Source organism: Dermatophagoides pteronyssinus, unplaced genomic scaffold, assembly GCF_027571235.1.
Source record: "Dermatophagoides pteronyssinus isolate colony J.1.1.1.1 unplaced genomic scaffold, Derpt_VIB-CSIC_2022.12 sq0003, whole genome shotgun sequence".
NCBI classification, from domain to species: Eukaryota; Metazoa; Arthropoda; class Arachnida; order Sarcoptiformes; family Pyroglyphidae; genus Dermatophagoides; species Dermatophagoides pteronyssinus.
Window position 1 is genome coordinate 929,200 of NW_027461527.1, and position 20,901 is coordinate 950,100.

A 20,901-nucleotide genomic window follows, 5' to 3' on the forward strand; every position below is an offset into this window, starting at 1 on the left:
AATTATACATAAATTAGTGCGCGCGCATATTTCATTAATCATATTCTTCATCAAATTATTCAAGGTTAAGATGTTTTAAGATGATCAATAAAGATAATACTTTTGGGGATAATTGTGGCAGGGTTTTTTAAGCTCTCTCTCTCACACACATTACTCATTATCAAAATTATCAGATTTTGTCATCTTTTTGATGCAAATTTTCTTATCAACCAATTAACCATTTTATCAAGGTAAGAACAAAAAAATTTAATTAATTAATTAAATTTTCCAGAAATAAAATGCGAAATTCAATGGAAACAGATTTTTTTCTTCAAAACAAAAATTCCTTCGTGTTTTTATTTTGTATTCGAGATAAATATTTTTTAATCAATCAATCAATGCAATATAATTTTGAAAACAAAATAAAATTTAAACAAAACAACAACAATAAAACAATTTCAAACGAAAAAAAAAGAAATCTTGATATTGAAATTCAATTTTCTAAATCATAATTATCAATTTCATATAATTGTGCTACTGGCTAAATTATTCAAATACTAATGTTTATATGTATAAAATGATACTATGAATTGAATCAGTAAATGTAAATGTAGAATTGAATTATTCATTTGAAACGATTATTCAATATTAGCTATTGATTCTTTAGTTGCTGTATTATTATTATTTAATGATGAATATTCAGTATTATGTTTGTTTAATGATTGTCGAAATTCATCTTGTAATGATATATCTTTTTCAAGTTCATTGAACGATGATTGATTTCCAAATGATGATGTTTGCTGTGTACTAAAACCACGACGACCACCTTCAAGCCAATAGGTAACCATTACACCTTTTCCCTTGTTTTTTTCAAACAAAAAAAAACATTGAAATTAAAAGTAAAAATTATTATAATTTATTCACATTCAAAATGATGTATTACCTTGACTTCTACTTCACCTCTGGGCAAAATAGTAAAAGTACCAAATGTATCCAATAATTTTTTCGTACTTTCTGAAATATGAATTCTTTGTGGTTCACCTAAAGATTGACAAATTAATTTAATAATAATTCAAATAACTCTATGCATTGTTTTACCATGAGTTTCCATCCTAGATGCTGTATTGACTGTATCACCAAAAAGGCAATATTTAGGCATCTTTAATCCGACTACACCGGCAACACAAGGACCGCTATGAATACCAACTCTAATCTGCAAACGTTTCTTAGGTAAATGTCGTATTTTAAATCCGGATACAGCTTTTTTCAGATTCAATGCCAATAATGCTATCTCTTTGGCATGATCATTACCATTACGAATTGGAAGACCCGAAGCTACCATATAAGCATCGCCGATAGTTTCCACTTTATATACATCATGTATATCGATAATTGCATCAAAACAGGTGTATAGATCATTTAATAGGTCGACCACTTGTAATGGTGTTGATTCGGCCGATAGCATTGTAAAACCAACAATATCGGAAAAAAATATGGTGACCGATTCGAATGATTCAGGTTTTACATGTGATCCTTTTTTCAATTCTTCGGCAATGAATCGAGGTAATAATTGATAAAGTAGCTCTTCAGTTTTTTGTTTCTCTTCAATAACTGTTTGAGTTTTTTCTTCGACAATTCGTTCAAGATTCTGTGAATATTGTTCCATACGATTTAGTAGATTATCAAGAAAATTTTTCGATGAAATTCCTTTTGTAATACGACGTAACTTGTGTTTGATAACGGCAAAATCCGGTCGATTGTTTGGATATTCATCCCAACATTCTTGCATTAACGTAAGTAATTCTTTTGATGCTTCATCTGGAGCCACTTCTGGTCGAAACGGTGGTACAGTACCCATTCGAACTCTATCAAGTATTTCATCTGGTTGATAAGTAATTTTCTTTCGTCCTAATCGTTCCAGTGATTCAAATGGTGGTGATCGAGTAATAATTTCCTGCAATATAATCGCAAATGCATAAACATCGCCTTTTTTCGAGCCCGAATTCAATGGATCTTTTGAACGTAAATGTTCCGGAGCAGTCCAAAAAAGGGCTTTTGGAATAAGATCTCGTTCACGAGTCACCTGAGCATGCAATGTACGAAGGCCATAATCTGTAATTTTGACCATGAAACGACCATCGACAACACAATTTGTCGATTTTAAATGGCCATGATATTCGAGTACACTATTCTGCAAGAATAACATTCCTTCAACAACATCAGTCATCATTGAATATTTGAATGCCCAATCGATTTGTATTTTTTCCGTTTCCAATAAATCACGCAAACTACCTCTAATCATAAGTTCATTAATGACTCCATAATTTGGTTCATCCGGACAAAGTCCAATAAATCGTGTAAGGTTTTCATGTGTGAGATCACGCATCTTGAAATTTTAAAAAAATTTTGAATCAAGTAATAATTTAAAATAACATGATGAATTTACCTGTTTGATTTCGACCAACATTTGACGACTGATGATCAATTTCTTTATCTGCAATGGTTTGAATGCAATTTTAAGTCCTTTGTAAACTCCAACATGAACTGTGTCCAATTCACCGGCTGCACTAATCAATGAATGTCCAATTGAACCAATTCGTAATGATGAAGCTTTACCAGATTGATAACCATCCGTTTCAGAAACTAAACTTAATGCAGATTTGGCTCCGGATTTTGCCTGACTTGGAAATATTATATCTTCATATGCGACTCGCCACCAATTATCATTCAGATCTTGTTCTAATTTAATTTTTTTGTAAGAGAAAAACGATATTATCAATGTCACGGTAATAACTACAAGAAATGTGGTCAAAATTGCTGCCCATAGTGGCATCCCTTCATGTTTGATACAATGCGGTGCATCACCAGTAAAACCACAATCAGGTACATCTGGTGGTGGACCGAATTCACTTGGCCAATGAATCTCAACACCAGGAAGTTTTTCAAATTGACGTCTAGCTCCATAATATGTGGCCACAGGTCTCATCGTTCCAGTTTCTGGATCTAAATCATTTAATGTATAATCAACTTCACGATCACCATTGTCATTTACTACAATATCTCCGGTTAATGCTGTTGATTATTATTGGAAAAAATATATAATTAAAGATATGCGAAGAAAATTTTTAAAGTTAATTACAATCTGGAATTGTATGATCCCATAATGCTCCTCGTATTAATGATCGTCCATCGGTTATATCACCACCTTTTGCCAATGTTTGATTAAATGCATAAGCATACATGGAAACACAATCATAAAAAGCGGCAACAATTGGATTTACTTCTTCATGACTTGTCAAACGACCAAATTCTTCGGATGATAGTTTTGTAACTTTATGAACAAAACTAGAATATTCTGGTGAAGTTGGTACTCGAATCGCTACTCTCATCAATGATTCAAACATTTCTTTAGCAATCTTATTTCGTCGATCACCAGCTCTGTACCATGAAAAATCACCCGATCCTTTATTATCTTTCAGCAATTCAATTCCAAAGAATACGTATTCGCCATTACCCATGCCAAGTGGATGTGCCTCAAGTAATAAGTTTCGGCTGTGCTCACCATTAGTAATCAGAACGATTACTGAAATTATAATAAGAAAGGAAAAAAGGTAATTTTTTAAAAATTTAAAATAATGAATTTACCTCGAGCATTTCGACTTGCTTGACGTAACATTTTCTGATAATCGATTGTTGTATTGGATGATTTGATTTCATATGTAATTGTTTCCAGAAAAATTTCATAACCAAATTCGGTTTCTTTGAAAATTGATTGCATACTAGTTTTAATCAATTTATTGCCTGCATCAGTTTCATCGACAATCAAAGCAATATGTTGCCATCCATAAACTTGAAATATTTTTAGGAAAAAATGTGATAACCGATCTTTGAGATAAGATATAAAGAAAAACAAACAATTAAATATTATTACAAAACACAAATTACAAGAAAAAAAAATTACCCAATGAAAATGAAACTCTTGTGAGAGTGGTGAAGATTTGTTTATTCGAAAATTGATAGCTAATACCACCGCTAGTGAATACTGGTACATTCCAATAGGAAGCCATACGTGAAACGGGATCTAATGCTAATGAACAAATTGGACCAAAAAATGCGCTTACATGTCCAGTATAATATTTTTCAGCAGCCAATGCACCAAGTACATTACTTTGACAAGGATTTTCATCATAAACTGGATTTAGATAGAATTGTAAATGTGGATATCGTTTTGCTGCATCTTGTATCGCTAATTCCAATGTTGGTTTAATCAGTTCATAAGAAATGGGTAATTCATTTTGATTGGAAATCAATAGAATCAAATCGATACGATTTATTGGTACAGTATAGCTGCCAGCGATCAATGCTGTTGTTGATGACGATGATGATAATGATGGTAAAAAATGTGTATCATTACTTTGTCTTCGACGTAATATGATGCTTTTATCGTTATTATTTTGTCGATCCTGTGATATTTGGACCGTATGTATGGAAATAATCAAGTTCAATTTGATGAACAATATTACCGTATACCATGATGAAACGAACATTTTCGTATTCCAAACTATAATAACCGATTTCAAATGATTTTACCAGCAATAAAGTGGCCATTTTCATTCGATTGTTTTCGGATGAAATTACCGACGAATTTATCGCATTTGTTTACTTTTCATTCTTTGACAAATATTGACAATTTTTTTTAACCAAAAAAAAACTTCATTCACACCTTAATGTTTACAATGAAATTGTTATTTTTTTCTTCTATGAAACAACAAACAACAAACTAATCAGATTTCATTCAATATGGTCATCATCATTATTTTTATTTTTTAATAGCTTTCTGAAAAAAAAAGATTATACAATACAATTATTATCGTTCAAGGATTTTTCCAGAACGAATTCTGAAATATTAGACAATATAATTTAGATATACAATGATTGTTGTTGTTTTTCATTATTGATATGGAATTACATGCAATTCAATATTAGATTATTTTTTTTTTGAACACATAATCTATCTATGTATGTGTTCGATAATTGGCAATCAAAATGAAAATGATTATATAATTATCAAATTAAATGAGATAATTTAATAAAAATAATAATAATAATAATAATAATATCATTAAATGATTGTTATGTTGTATTATTATTATTACGAAATAATATTGACACTAATTTAGGCATAATTTCACCCTGTATAGTTGAACACGGTATTTTTTCACCATCGATAGTCATTATATCATTATGGCCTTCAGGAGTCAAACGGAATGCTTTACATGGAATAAAATGTACAAAAGGCAATTTGGTATGTGAACCATCTTCAAGAGCAAGTAAAAATTCAATCGCTTGACAAGTGGAAACAGAACCACTAATATATGATAAATATATTGTTTCATCATCTAATTGTGAATCGGGTGCAAATTTTACCGTTGAATTTAGATATTGTTGATAGGCACCATAAACAATTATAAATTCATCATTAATTGTTATCCATTCATCTGGAACTGGTTGATTGATTGGACGAATCTCTTGACAAACGGAATCCTTTCGTAGATAGCTTAATCGGCCACGATAACGTTTTAATGCTAAACTTCTATATATCGACCATATTGTGAACCTAGGTTCACCAAGAAACCTTAAACGTTCGGATTCGATATCGATATCGGCCATCAACCCCCAACCAAATGATAAAAATGAATAATATACTTTATTTGTTGTTGTAATTCGAACCAAATCCATTGGCGTTGGTTGACCTTTGATCGTATGTAATGTAGATTCAATAAGTTGATTGAACATTGTTCGGCCACCATTTGAAAAAATGTTATTTAGTGAACGGGCTAGACCGTTACCGGAACCACCGGGAATGATGCCTGATAAATGTACACATATATTAAATTTTAATCATTGAAATACATTTCATAATATACTCACTGATTGGAACAGGAACTTTTTTTGGCATTATTGTTGAAAGTTCCAAAGAATGAACAAATCCATTAAGAACTTCGAATAATAAACCATCACCAGAAAGTGTTACAATTGCACAATATGTTCCAACAAGATCATTATGATGTTGTATAAAATCCAATGCATGATTAGCATATTTAGTCGTTAGAACATGATATTTAACATTACAATCATCTAACAATTGACGAACATTATCATTGAACAGTCTGACCGATTTTCCTTTACCACTAGCAGGATTCAATAAAATTAATAAAGGTTTCGTTTGCGAAAATTTGATTGCATGACCTATGTATGTTTATTATAAATAATTATAATTAATAATTATATCTTATAAATATCATTTAAATTAAATTGCCCAAAAAATTAGTCGATCTCTAACCTTTATTAATAAATGGATCCAATTTATCAATTATTAAACAGGCTTCAGCTAAATTTTCTTCATAATGATTACTTTTAGCTATTAATAATAATACTTGTTTACGTTGAATTTTATCACTATTGACAGATTTTCGTTGAATGACCAGAAATTCAAGTACAACTTGATTATCACCTAATTGTAGATTATAATTTGATTTTGATTTTGATTTTGATGATGATCTACAACAAGATATTAAAAACAATGATCGTTGTTTTTTTTGTTCACGTTGTTGTAATTGACCCTGACTACCGATATTATTATTATGATCATCATCATCATCATCATTTTTATCATTTTTGTTGCTGTTGCTTATCAATGTACATCGAGCAATATGATCAAAATGATAACATTGATTAAATTTCGATGATGATGATGATGGGGAAGAATTTGATGGCGAATCCGAACAATTTTCGGATGGAGATCGAACAAAATGTATACCTGTATTGGTTACATTTAATTGTACTGGTTTAGAATCAATTTTATTACGATATTTAAATAGATAACAATTATTTGTCGTCCAAATTAATTCACCACTTTTATCACAATGACAGATGGACATTATGTTTGATTGGATTAGTTGATTTATTTTTTGTTGCTATTCATCGGCAATTTCAATTTTCACTTAAGTTGTATTGATTTAGAACAGGATTTTTTTTTGGTTCAAATGAATTCGATGCTCAATCAATCAATCAATCAATTGATTTATGCATTGATAATAATGTTGACCCAAATTATTTAATCAATCAATTCAATAATTTAAGAGAGAAAATATTTATGAAATTATTTAAAAAAAAACAATCATGTTGATCGATTGATTTTTGAATTGTTTGTTTTTTAAAAAAGCTAATAATTGTCATCGATATATACCCAAATGATTTTTTTGTTGATGCGAGCAATAATCGTAAATATAAGATAAATCAAAAGCAGATAAATCGATTAAGAAGTCTATTAATTACTTAATTCACATTATATATGACAATCATGTGATTATCCATGAAAAAAAATTGAATTGATTGATTAATTAGAAATCACTTTATAGAGAAGACCCAAGAAAAAGTTTTATCGATGCTATCGATGATAATGATGAGGAGATGGAAAATGTCAAAAAAAATTTCAAATTAATGATTCCAATGAAGAAAAAAAAACATCAAAACCAATTTAATTAGAAAATTAAATGATTAATTTGATGATGATAAATAGATGATAAGACCACTTGTATGTACAAATATTAGATGATAACGTTTTTTTTAAAGTTTTAAGTTATAAATAAAAATATTTTTATAAAATCATCAGTTGTAATTCAATGATTGATTTTTATAATCAACGTATATAGATGGATCATATATGGATGGATGTATTTTCTCTGGGTTGATGATATTTGTTTATGCTGTAAAGTGTAGGGGAAAAATAAAACCAATCAAAATTTACAGACAGAGTTATTGTACACAGAAAGATAAATATATCAACATCATCGTTGTCAACATTATAATCGTCATAACAATAGAAATAATGATGACAAGATTTTGACAACAAAAAAAAACAGCAACAATTTTATGGATAATGGCAAAACAACAACAACAACAAAAATAAAATCTTAACATTGATTGAATTAAATAGAAAAAGTCAATGAGAAATAATCAATGATTATTCAAAATTTATAATGAAAAGTAAAAAAAAATAGCCATCATCTTTGTCCTTGTTGCTCTTCATGTTTCAATGATTATCATTCGGAAACGATGATCAATGATTTTGTTTGAATGAGAATTTTAAAAAATACAAACATAAATCCATTTCAACAACAGGAATTTCTTAACAACAACAATTACAGCGAAATTGGCCAATTTTTATTCATTGAATTCACAGTTCCTGATTATGATGATGAAGATTTTTTTTCATCGCATTCATTGTTGAAATTAATTTACACAAATAAATAAATAATTTGAAAAAGAAAAAACCAACAACATTTGTGTATAGTCACAATTTTATAGGTGATCATAGTCAACTACCACGACGACGACGATGACGACAACGATGATAATGATGATGCTCATGGGTGTATTTTGAAAAAAAATGAAGAGAAAACATTGATTTAATTGGTGGGGGGATTAGGAGGAAGGAAAAAGTGACAGTGATGTGATCGGTCGAATAAAAATTCCAGTTTTGTTTTATTTTGTGTTGAGATAATCATTAGATAATCAATTAGAGCAAACTAAACCAAACCAAAAGCAGAAAAAAAATTCTTGAAAACTATCCAATCTCAAATATCATCCATAGGTTAGAACAAAACAAAAAAAAACAACATTCTTCAAAATCAATATTGAAAAAAATATCTCTAAAAAAATTTTTTCTTTCCCCATCGAGTAGAAGTATAGAAATGTCGGGAACAAAAAAACAAAATTCAGGTGGTGCACATACTCTCGCTTTCTCTCTCTCTCTCTCTCTCGTTCGCTATTTTTCGCACACAAACACGAACATTCATTTAAAGGTAAAACATTAATTTAACATAGGTAAAAAAAAACAACACCCACACCCACACGCAAACATACAGATACCCGTTTGATGATTATGAAAATGAAAATGCAAAAAAAAAGTGAAAAGATGGCCAGGCCCGAATATCTAGCTAATTCTATGTGTGTATATAATAAACTGAACATTAGAATCCTACCTTAGATATTTTTAGATAGAATGACAATGTCAATGAAAAAAAAGGAATCATTACCATCATCATCATCATCATTATTATTATTATTATCGATGAAAGACGAACCAACAACTTTATAAACAGACAAAAAAGATAGACAGATACATGCATACTCGATACACACGAAAGACAATCATTATGATTATTTGATGATTTACATAAAAATGAGGAGTGTGGTGGGGGGAACCAACCAGATCATCGATTTGAATCTATGTCAAAGATGTGGAAAATCATTGAGATATATTTATAAGGTTATTTTTGTATTTGAAATTTGAATCATCAATCGATTGATCAATCAAATCAGATTGAAATTTGTATTGTTATAACAAATGGTCGAGTGGCGACAATCAAATGTAAACAACAACAACAACAAAAAACGATAGAAAAATAGCATGCAGGAAGCCAAAATCAATCAATCATCATCATCATTTTATTGTTGTTGTTTGTTTTGAAGGACAAACTATTTTTTTTTATCCAGAAGATTTTCGCCAATAATGAGATATTTTATCATGATAATTATATATGTAGGTTATTGGTCGATATGATTCAAATGAAATTTTATTGATTATAAATTTTTTTTTGTTGATGATGAAAAATTTATGGAAATTCTCATTATTATTATAATGAATATTCAAATGTTTGAACTAGATCTGTCTGTTATTTGAACATGATTGACATGAATGTTTTTTTTCTTCAATGTAAACTAATAGAATAATGTTTTCCATTCAGGTTATGTATACGTGATTGTATTGGACGCGAAATTGTCCATTCATACCAAACATGCAAGTCATTCACATTTCGTGTAATTTGAATTTCAATTTGATCATTATCATCATGGCCATCATTGATATCAAATGGTGTCTGTACAGGAAAATAGATCGGAAACCAACTATACATGTCCGAATTTTGTGTTGATGGCACTATTGATAAACGAATATCACCATATAGACAGCAATCAAAATAACCTACAAAACCATGACAAATGGCTGGTATTTTTGAACGAAATGTTAGACGTTTTTTTCGATTATTATCACGTGTTGATGGCGGTCTATGAAGATCACCACGACGATGTTCAAATGTAAACACTTTTTTTGGTTTATCGATAAAATATGCGTTTCGAATATGAACAACATAAGCATATTCATAAGCATTAATATTGGATCGTTTATCCAACGATAGCTGTGCATATAATCGTTGTGATTGAACTGGACATAAATATGAACTATAAGATTGAGGTATACAAATCGCATCTTGATTAACATAATTCCATACACCATCTAAACATTCGGGACTCAATTCATTGTCACCAAAAGATCCAAGTAATTCGGAAATAATAATATCAGCTCGTTCTGGTGCCGACCAACAACGCATATCACAACTAACAATTTCAACATAACCATGAGGTAATCCTAAATAGCCACCCCATTTCAACTCTCTTAGCATTTCTAATGTAATCACGGCATTTGTATTTTTTTCAACAGCATAGATTCGTATGAATTTACCCACTGCATGGGCTGCTTTAAGTGCTTTATCTACTAGAGGACCACGACCAGCACCAACAACCATTGCAATTCTGGAAATAATAATAAATTAAATTTGATTTCATAAAAAAAATATATAATCTCAAACTAACATGACATCTTTTTGAATGTCTGCCAAAGCTTTGCGAATAGCCTTTTCATATTGTTGATATTTGATAAGATCGGTTTCAAATACTTCATAAACAGATGAATCTAGATCATCTTTCAGTGGCTAAAATAAATAATGTTTAGAATTAGCAGAAAACAGTGCTATAATAATCATTGAATACCTGCAAAGGATATTGTAATAAATCTTCGTAATATTGGCAAAATTTTTGCAACCTATCTGAAAACAATTCAGTCTTTTGCAAGTGTGCAATATATTGACAATAATGTTTGATGTGACCATGTAGATTATTCCCTTTGATAATGATGGAAAAATTCCCAGCCATTTTAAAATTCACTTGTCCCATGAATGATTGCATAACTTTGCTTAAAACCGGAAATTTCGATGAATTCGTTATGAATACAGATGTAGGCAATATGATGAATTTAATAGGTTCACCAAGCCATCTATTCAATCTATCGGAATCAGACAATTCGCCATTCACTTCTAATGCGATCGATATGTTTGGATGGAATTGCATTATTTTTCTTAGATGGTTCCATTTTTTCCATTCATAATCAACATCAATGTCTTGGGGATCTTTTCGTAATTCTTGTGCTTGATTTTTGTTATTTGCCATTGACAATTTGATTGCTATAGCTAAATTATGATGATCATTCGTTTCTGATTGTGGATTCAATTTTCTATGGATAATCATGGCCATATTTTCGATAGATTCATGATCATCTGGACATTCTAAAATAATATTCTGAATTCCAGCATGTCCGGCAAAATTTAATTCCTTTTCTAACAAGCGAACATTTTGTCGAAATCGAAAATTCCGTTTCGGTATATTCATAACAACTTTGTTGCGATCTATTTATTCGAACAGAAAAGAATGGAAAAAATCAATTGACAAAAAATTATCTCGATTCCAGCGTACCTTTGCCAGCGAGAAATACTTCGCTGAATGGAATGAATTCTGAACATTTAGGATGAATTAATGGGGCAAGAATATAATCATAACTGGTATTTTTTTTTTGGAAAACAATTTAATAAAAATTTGAAAATTCAGAATTCTTCAACATACCCAAATTCATTGTATTCATTCAATGTTGTTTTAATATTATCAATAAAATTACAACAATATCCGACAGTAATCATAGTGAAAATTAAATTGGCCTAATACCAAAAACAAAAATTCAAAATTCTTTTTATTCTATCACATGTGATTTAAAGAATCCAACATGCGTCAATATGATTAGTCATTCATAAATTCAATGACCAAAACATGGCGTTCGAATACAGAAAAAAATCCAATTGAGAATTTGAAAATTGAAATGTTTTATTTATTTTTTAACTTTGTTTTTTTGCTCATTCGGAAAACGAAAACAAAAATTAATTGAAAATGATAATTATGGCTAATTGTTGTTTATTGAGATTTACATTGTTCCATTGCTATATCGACCATATGTTCCATATTTATATAATCGAAGCAAGTTCCGTTGTAACATTGTGGTTGTCACCTTTCCGATTGTTGGTACGAAAATTGATGCTTTTGTTTTAATTTCATCGTCAAAATTTTTAGCACATGCAAAATTAACAGCTATTACACCGTCTGATTGAAAATATCAAATTAAATCATTTCTTTTTTTTTGTATTACTTAAACAAACCTTTGAGCAAATCAATAGGAACACGATAATTAGAGCTTGGTACACCCGTAATTATAATATCAGATATGGGCAAAACATCTTCCAATTTTTTATCCGTATCTTGAACTTTATATTTAGATAATTCAAGATCTGGACCACGATAGAATAAAAGTATATCATTAATATCAACAGAAAAAACTTTGGCACCATCATTTGCTAATAATGCGGCCAAAGGTCGTCCAACAACTTCACTTCTATTGATAATGGTTATCGTTTTTCCACGAAGTTGATTACCATATGGTACATCATTATCATATACATTGCAATGTTCTAAAACCTAAAATCAAATTGATCATTTGATGATTAGAAATATTGAACCCAAAATAAACAAACTAATCATGATACATACTTTAATAACGGCTAATGGTGTACAAGGAATAATTGATTTTAAATCTCTACGTCCTTGAATGTGACGAATATTACGATACATATTGAATCGATATAGATGACATAATCCTTCAACATCTTTATATGGATTAACACAATTCTGTATATATTGATCATGTCCACCACCAAATACTGGATAATAGACAAGTATACCATGAATTGTATCATCATTATTTGCTGCAATAACAGCATCCTCTAATTCTTCTCGACCAATTTTACGTAATTCAAACACAATACCGGATCGTGCACAACTTTTTTTAGTCACTTCAGCATATTGTTCGGCAGATGGATCATTATTGGCCAAAAAGCTAACCAATTTTACTTGACTATCAAATTCGGTAATCTGTTTGGTTAATTCTTCACTATTTTTGTTGGTGTTTAAAATGAAAATTAATAAATAATGATAAATCAACTCAAGTAAACTTACAGGAATTTTTCGGCAATTCTAGCTCCAGGTATGACTTGGCATTCCATGTTTATTTATTATATAACTTTATTTGATTATTTGATGACGACAACGATGACGATGATGATAGAAGAAAAAAAACGAATGGCAAATCACATAAAACTAAATATACAAGTAGGGGGAGAAACGTTTTAATCTTAGTAACAGAAAAAAATCCAGTCCAGGTAAGAAGATGAAAATCAAATTTTAAGAAAAAAAAACGTGAAACGATGAAATGAAAAAAAAACAAATGTGGAAATACAAGATTTACTATTTCGTTTCTGGTGACACGAGTTTTTTTTCGTGCTTTTTTTATTCGAGGAAACTAAAATATTCAATTTTTTTTTTCGTCTGTGTCATCATCACGGTTTGTATATGATTATTATATGTAGCTGGCCCAAAACAGAAACAAAAAATTATCACCCATATTGATCAATATTATGTTTGCCATGTTATACTAATTCCATAGAGATTACTATGAAAATATTATCATTATAATTGATCAAAGAAGATAAAGGATTTTTTTCCACTCTCCAAATTCCATTGCTAAACATTTTTTATCATTAAAATATATTAAATTTCCGATTGTAATTTAATGATTATGAATGATGAAATAACAAATCAATTTTTACAATCGAAAAATTTTACGCTACGTATATCAGTAGCAATCATCATCATCAACATTATTCAAAATTATTTGATGAATAAAAACATTTGCAATTTTTTTCAATACTGTATTTGTTACAAAAAAAACCTTATGATGATGATGATGATGATTAAATCGATGAGTTTTCCTTTCGAATGACATGATCATCGTATCAAATTGTAATTTTTTTTACCATATATTTCCATTATCCAAATATAGTTAAAACAACCGAAAACTAAATCTATATTTCGATATTTGGTGATTTTTGAAATGTTTTTATTTATTTATTTATGTTATTCCCAGTGTACTTATGAAAAATTACGAAAAAAATGAATATTCAATGTTTTTTTTGGAACGATTTTTTTTTGTTTTGTTTTTGTCAATCATAAATAAGACCAATATATAAGATTGAATAATGCAAATGCTAATGGAAATAAAAGACGACATTTACGATCAATTGATTCGGCCACTTCTTGTGGTGTATCTTTTAAAATCATTGATAATGAATCGAAATTATTGATTTGTGATGGTGTTGCTGCTCTCGATGATTCATTGTTCATTTGTTGTTCAAATTGTCTATTTTGTTGATTATTTGGTATTTGTTGTTGTTGTTGAATAAATGTACTTGGACAAGCATAACTAAATCGACGTGCTAAATTCACACGATGTTGATTTAATTGATCCTGAAACAACAACAGCAACAAATAAAACGGAAAGGAAAAAAATTAAGTGTTAATTGAAATCAATCCTTTTCAAATGAAATATATACTTAACTGTTTTGATTGTTGGTGTAAGTAAATTATTGCCATTAGCAAATTGACCACTATTTTGTCGTTGATATTGATGTGGTTGTTGATGAATGTTTAGTCGATCCTGTTTATCGTTATTATTATTATTATTATTATCCATCGGCAATAGAAACGATGCAACACTTAAACTACGTTTGATTTGTTTACGAAATTTTAATTTGTTTCGCTCTTCACGATGTACAAAACATACGAATACATATTCAATTAATGTACAAAATATCGATACTTGAAACGGAAGTAAATAATTTGTTCATCATTATAACGATTGTTTATCAAAAAAAAATCATTAAAATACAAACAAGAAACTCACAAATACAGCCAGCAAACCAAAGATCAATAGCTTTAACATATGATACTTTTGGAATATCTTGTTTGGCTTCTTTTGAAACGGTTACTAAAGCAAGTATTGTGGTCACACCAATCGATGTACGACTTGGTATGGATGTTATGTCAATCCAGAACGAAATCCATGATGTTGCTACAATCAACATTGAGGGCAAAAATAATGTAAGCAAATGATGAATGAATTGACGTTTAACTTTTAATTCAACAGTTAACATGCTAAATGTTTCGCCTTGTATACGTTCAGTATGTTCAGAAATTGAATATCCTTGTAATGAATGTCCGGTTATTCTGAAACCATCTTCAATTATCTGTGAATCATTCCATTCAAGTTTTAAATGTTCAACAGATAGATCGCTTGAGATTAGATAAATTGAACAGGTTTGATTATCAAATGGATAGCTTTGATAGTTCATCACACAGATTAGATTTAAATTTGATCTTTTTTGTTTGCAAAGAAAAAAATGATAATTAAAACGTAATGTTTCATTTCAAAAAAAAACAATAATACAAACCTATATCTTATGAGTACTTGACCATCACATCCAATACGTAAAAATGTTAACTTGGACAATGACGATGAACCAAATACATCGATATCATCGATTCTTGATACACGAAGATTTGGTTTCCATATATCAGCTAGATAATGTGTACCAACAATTTCCTGTGCTTTTTCACAAGAAAATTTTAATCGTATATCTAACCAATGAAATTCATATAATGTTTGTATTTCCAATACTGATTCAATATCTTTATAATTAGCAATTGGATCCATTTTCATATTTACTGATATATTAACCGAATTTCCTATTTGGAAAAAATAATAATGAAAAAACTATCAAAACGGAACTAAAAAAAGTGATAATTTTACCAGTATTCCAAAATGGACGTGTCCATTTATGATAAACATTTGAATTTATTCGTATTGAATCATTTAATAATTCAACTGAATATTGTTCATCATTTGGTTGTATGGTTGTCATTTCATCATAAGCTTGTATTAACTTTATTATATTGATGATGATGATAAAGATTGAAATAGATTTTTGATGTTGAACAAAAAATGGTAAATAAAACATTTTCTGTACATAATTCATTCAACAACAAAACAAAACAAAAGAAAATGATGATGATGATGATGGACAAAATGATGATCGGTGAAAACTTTTTTGTCGAATAATCCATATATCCACCTAAAGCTTTTTTTAAAAAAATATAACCAAATATAGGACATAAGAAATGATGTAAACACCCAACAAAACATAATTGATGATGATGATGATGATGATGAATAAGATGATAAGTTGATGTTTCCATCATGGTCCAAATAATCCAATTCGTCAACAACAATTGACTATTATTTAATCCCACTTTTTTATTTCACACACATCCAATTTTGTGTAGATAAAATCTATTGAAGATTTACTTTTTTTTCTAAAAAAAACAACTTTATTTTAAACAAAATTCCTTTTTTAGCTCCCCTATTTTTTTCAGTTTCATATTGCCATTGTTATGGATAAAAGATAACAATGAATGGGATTAACAGTGATCTCATCAATCAACTTTTTTTTTTGTTTTGTTTTGTTCCATAAACAACATCAAAACTAAATAAATAAATAAATTTGAATGAAAGTAAGTAAGTTCCATTGGTATAAATAAATATTTTTTTTTCAAATCCATAGGCATTAGATAATCTTCTCTCCGGCATACATGTGTGTGTGATCTTGATTAAATTAAAAAAATTTGGACAAAAACAAAATCAACTAAATTGATTGATGCTATCCGAGCTACTAATCGTTCGTTGATATAAAGACAAAGAGGAAAAAGAAAACATTAAATCATATCCAATCCAGATAAAGATGGAAAAAAAAAGAAAATCTTTTCATGCATATCAATCAACCAATCAATAAATCAATCAATCGATCAATCAACATTTCTATTATTATTATGTATAAAAATATCTGAAAATTGATCCGATCATAATCGAAAGAAGAAAAATTATCTTTTTTAAAAAAAAACTATTTATAAAATCATTAACGCTATCGGTGGAAGAAAAAAATACACAAATAATGTATTGACCGATATATTCGATCTTTTCTGTTGTTGTCAAATTGTATGATTATATTAGAAAGAGAGAAAATTGTTTGAAAATAATAACAATAATCCCAATATAATCCATTTTTAGCATGAATGAATGAATGACAATGACAAAAAAAAACATAATAAAAAATAATATTTGTAAAAAAAAAGGGTATTACAAGTTACAAATGGCAATCAAACTGTGGAATTTAAAACAAAATATAATGCAACTATTATTGAGAGGGGAAAAAAATGATGAAAACAGGGTAATAAAATGAAAGAATGAATGAAGAGAAAAATAACTTGGTACAGATTTTGTTTTGTTTGATGATTTACAAAAAAAAGGTGTCTATTTATAGGACACCTATATCGGTGATGATAATGATGATGATGATGATTGTTGTTGTTGTTAATATTGGCTTTTATTATGTGTGTGGGTGTATGATGAAATTGTGTTTGTTTGGATCGAAAATTGGCCAAAACAGATTGATAGTTGACGAAAAGAAGTGATGGAAAAAAAATCAATTTTTAAAAATTTTGAATAAAAATCATAGAGTTGAAGTGAGAAAGAGAAAGAGAAATAAGGGGAAAAAATGAAAATTTTCAATCCAGAAAAAAAAAGATTGAAAGGAAAGACTATTGACATGCATGATCGAGTTATTATTATCGTTTCATTTCATTCAAGTCTATTCATACAAGATAGATTTCCATTTTTGTTTTCAATTTTCAATCGGTTTTTCACAGTGTGGTTTTCCCGTTCCGAACAAAAAAAAAAGAAAGAAAAAATCATCGGTTTTCGTGATAATCGTGAATTGTGAATATGAAGGGGGAACAGAAAAATCATAATTAGACATGAAAAAAAACGATGATGATGATAATTGTATTCAGTTTGGTTTTGTGATGAATGAATGATGATCATCATCATCATTATCATTTATCGATTCCTCACACCAGCAAATACAATTGATGATAGTTATCATCATCATCATCATCAAATGTTTGCGCAATCATGATCAATGATTATCAATCAACAAACAAACAAACAAACAAAATGAAAAACCCGAAAATTTTTCAATTCAAAATAACCTAGTTTATCTATATAATAATTTCGATTGTTTTCGATTGTTTGTTTTTCTTGATTGATCATGATGATGATGATCATGATGGTGGTGATGAAAATGATGAGGGGATTTTTTTTATTATCGCCATTTTTTCATTCATTCAAAAAAGAAAATAATCTTTCTTTTTCGAGTTTCTATTTTCGAATCATAAATTCATTTAGATAGTTTTGTTTAGTTAGTTTTTTTCTCCACGATTTTTCTTCGTTATCACATCATTTATGAACGATAAAACTTTTTCTTTTTTTTGCTACTTCTTTTTCCTTTGTTGTTGATTGAAGCTCATTTTTTTTCATTTATCTTTCATTTTCGATTCTAATTTGAATTGAAATGAAATTTTTTTTATTATCATCATTGTATAATGATTGTTGTTTTTTTTCCATTACAGTTCTTCGTTCTACCAAACATCAAACACAAAGATACTTTACAAACAGAGATATAATCACTATCATCATCATGATGATAAAATAATAAAATGAATAGAATGAATGAATGAATCATATGTGAGAATATAATATACCTTTTTAGATAGTGAATGATGGAACAATCTAATTTTAGTATACTATACATTTTCATTTCATCACATACTGCAAAACAAAACAAAAAACTTGTCCATTTTTTTCAATCCAAAATAATAATGTTGAAACAAACCAAACCAAACCAAAACATAGTGGAAAAAATCTTACCGATGATGATGAAGAAAGTTTATGACATCATCATCATGATAATGGGTTTACAAAAAAGAAAACCTTTTTGAATCAATTGAAATGATGTGGATGTTGATGTCGATGATGATGATGATGACTACGTTAATTTAACAATAGAATCGTTTTTTTTTTTAAAAAGGCTCATTGTTACTATTTCAACATTCATTGGATTTTTTTTCCTTTTAATATTCATGAAGTATAAATAGTTTTTTTTTGTTTGAAATTTTTATTATCATTATCGTTCCATTTTTAAAAAAAAAGTTTAACAAAATTTTTTTTTTGTTTGCCTATACAAATTCATCATATATGATATTCTTTGTTTCATTGTTCTTTGAATTTTTTCAAAATTTTCATTTACATTTCGTTAACACATACACAAAAAAAATACACAATGAATGATGACAAAAAAACATGATGATTATGATGCAAAAATAAAATCGAAATTTAAATTTGTATATTATTTAAAAAAAAAATCGAAATTCTGGCACATATTTGGAATGTTTAAGGATGTTTAAATTTTCTGAATGATGAAATGTAATGAATCGAATATATGATGTGAGAGTTATATGAAAATGATGAGTAAATGAGAGAGAATATTCATATCATTATGAAATTAAGAATCAAAGTTTCGATTTTCATTCAATGAAAAATTATGAAGAAAAATTCCAAATAGAGATAGTAGAAGAATGAGAGAGAGAGATTAATCGAGTAGAAAAAAATGTCACAATCGTTAATCATAACTATTTGAACAGAATTAAGAATTTTTTTTTCACAGTTCAAAAGTCATACGTCAAGTGTCATTTTCATTGTGAAGAGATTCTTTGTTTTAGGCTTTAGCGGCTTTACTTTTAGCATATTGACCACCACCACCATTACCATAGCCACCTTTACCCTGCAAACCGGAACCTGGTCGTCGATTTTCACCTTTATGTACAACAGTATGTACTTCTTCAATAACTGGTCGTATTTCCTGTGTTACACGACGGTATGGTTGAATAATTTCACGAACTTCTTGAATTACAGGTTTAACTACTTCATGTACAACACGATGTGGTTCATCTTGGAACGATGCATGTTCTACTTGTGGCATAGCACCACCAGCATGACTTTGTTGTACATTCAATCGGCTTGATGCTGTACGAAAATGTACCTGAACAGGTAATTGATCTGGTGATACTTCGATAACTTGTGGTTGTTCCATACCACCTAATGCTGATCCATATGATTTTTGATCACCACCACCACCATCGCCATTATTACCAGAACCATAACCACCATACGATGATAATGAACCTGATGATGATCCATAATTCGAATAACCGGAACCAGAATTTGAATATGCATTTGTACTAGCAATCAATGCTAAACAGATGAAACCAATCTATTTATAAAAACAAAAATTAATCATTTTCATTTTTTTCATTAAAATGAATGAAGGAAAAAGATTCAATACACACACACAATTAATCAATATCGATCAATATTGATCAATGAAATTGATCGATTTATCAAAAAAATTAGTATTAAGATGAGAAAAAAATAATCTCTAACCTTTTGAAACATGATGATGATTTATAATGTTGATTATGTTTAAAAAAAAAACAAAATTTTAAAATTTTCACTGAAAAAAAAACCCAAATCCGACAAAAGAACAGAATAAAATATTAAATTGATCTGAAAATTTTCCATCATTTTTTACTTTATATACCGAATGTAATTGTCGAAAAAGAAATCAAGAAAAATTTTACCTAAATCATCATCATCATCAAAAAAAGAGAAAACAGATTTAAATAAACCGCGTCAACAAAAAGAGCCAAAGAAAAAAATAAGGTAAACAAGAACGAAACGAAAATAAAAATGAGCAAAAAAAAAAAAAAAAAAAGAAAAAGAAAAAGTAAAAGAAAAAGTAAAGATAAATGATTTAAGGATCGTCTTCGGTTTCGGTCGTCGTTTGTGGACACACC

The 20,901-nt window shown here is 28.9% G+C and overlaps 6 protein-coding genes and 1 long non-coding RNA gene across 7 annotated transcripts; 1 reads left to right on the top strand and 6 right to left on the bottom strand.

Moving 5' to 3' along the window:
* Positions 1 to 332: 332 nt before the first annotated feature.
* LOC113797871 (atrial natriuretic peptide receptor 1-like) lies at positions 333 to 4,574 on the bottom strand. The gene is made up of 7 exons (XM_027348325.2): positions 3,941 to 4,574; positions 3,625 to 3,864; positions 3,119 to 3,562; positions 2,426 to 3,051; positions 1,078 to 2,365; positions 923 to 1,020; positions 333 to 839 (listed from the first exon to the last, which is right to left on the bottom strand). The coding sequence occupies exons 1-7, from the start codon at positions 4,524 to 4,526 to the stop codon at positions 618 to 620; spliced, it is 3,504 nt and encodes a 1,167-aa protein (XP_027204126.2). The 5' UTR covers positions 4,527 to 4,574; the 3' UTR covers positions 333 to 617.
* Positions 4,575 to 4,768: 194 nt separating this feature from the next.
* On the bottom strand, positions 4,769 to 7,295 carry LOC113797929 (sphingosine kinase 1-like). Its single transcript, XM_027348399.2, has 3 exons — positions 6,323 to 7,295; positions 5,911 to 6,228; positions 4,769 to 5,849 (listed from the first exon to the last, which is right to left on the bottom strand). The coding sequence occupies exons 1-3, from the start codon at positions 6,918 to 6,920 to the stop codon at positions 5,113 to 5,115; spliced, it is 1,653 nt and encodes a 550-aa protein (XP_027204200.2). The 5' UTR covers positions 6,921 to 7,295; the 3' UTR covers positions 4,769 to 5,112.
* A 1,231-nt stretch (positions 7,296 to 8,526) lies between these two features.
* LOC142646370 (uncharacterized) lies at positions 8,527 to 10,788 on the top strand. Its single transcript, XR_012847330.1, has 4 exons — positions 8,527 to 8,635; positions 8,726 to 8,846; positions 9,792 to 10,465; positions 10,544 to 10,788. It is a non-coding gene; the product is annotated as an uncharacterized LOC142646370 (long non-coding RNA).
* On the bottom strand, positions 9,603 to 11,950 carry csul (protein arginine N-methyltransferase 5). Its single transcript, XM_075825064.1, has 5 exons — positions 11,779 to 11,950; positions 11,632 to 11,714; positions 10,873 to 11,564; positions 10,696 to 10,814; positions 9,603 to 10,635 (listed from the first exon to the last, which is right to left on the bottom strand). The coding sequence occupies exons 1-5, from the start codon at positions 11,850 to 11,852 to the stop codon at positions 9,756 to 9,758; spliced, it is 1,848 nt and encodes a 615-aa protein (XP_075681179.1). The 5' UTR covers positions 11,853 to 11,950; the 3' UTR covers positions 9,603 to 9,755.
* Positions 11,951 to 12,015: 65 nt separating this feature from the next.
* On the bottom strand, positions 12,016 to 13,360 carry LOC142646369 (uncharacterized). Its single transcript, XM_075825073.1, has 4 exons — positions 13,216 to 13,360; positions 12,751 to 13,150; positions 12,363 to 12,678; positions 12,016 to 12,306 (listed from the first exon to the last, which is right to left on the bottom strand). The coding sequence occupies exons 1-4, from the start codon at positions 13,260 to 13,262 to the stop codon at positions 12,131 to 12,133; spliced, it is 939 nt and encodes a 312-aa protein (XP_075681188.1). The 5' UTR covers positions 13,263 to 13,360; the 3' UTR covers positions 12,016 to 12,130.
* A 765-nt stretch (positions 13,361 to 14,125) lies between these two features.
* Positions 14,126 to 16,130, bottom strand: LOC142646368 (glycine receptor subunit alpha-4-like). The gene is made up of 5 exons (XM_075825065.1): positions 15,905 to 16,130; positions 15,546 to 15,840; positions 14,999 to 15,471; positions 14,654 to 14,913; positions 14,126 to 14,562 (listed from the first exon to the last, which is right to left on the bottom strand). The coding sequence occupies exons 1-5, from the start codon at positions 16,128 to 16,130 to the stop codon at positions 14,263 to 14,265; spliced, it is 1,554 nt and encodes a 517-aa protein (XP_075681180.1). The 3' UTR covers positions 14,126 to 14,262.
* Positions 16,131 to 19,371: 3,241 nt separating this feature from the next.
* LOC113798015 (uncharacterized) lies at positions 19,372 to 20,629 on the bottom strand. Its single transcript, XM_027348493.2, has 2 exons — positions 20,489 to 20,629; positions 19,372 to 20,318 (listed from the first exon to the last, which is right to left on the bottom strand). The coding sequence occupies exons 1-2, from the start codon at positions 20,498 to 20,500 to the stop codon at positions 19,764 to 19,766; spliced, it is 567 nt and encodes a 188-aa protein (XP_027204294.1). The 5' UTR covers positions 20,501 to 20,629; the 3' UTR covers positions 19,372 to 19,763.
* Between the last annotated feature and the right edge of the window lie 272 nt (positions 20,630 to 20,901).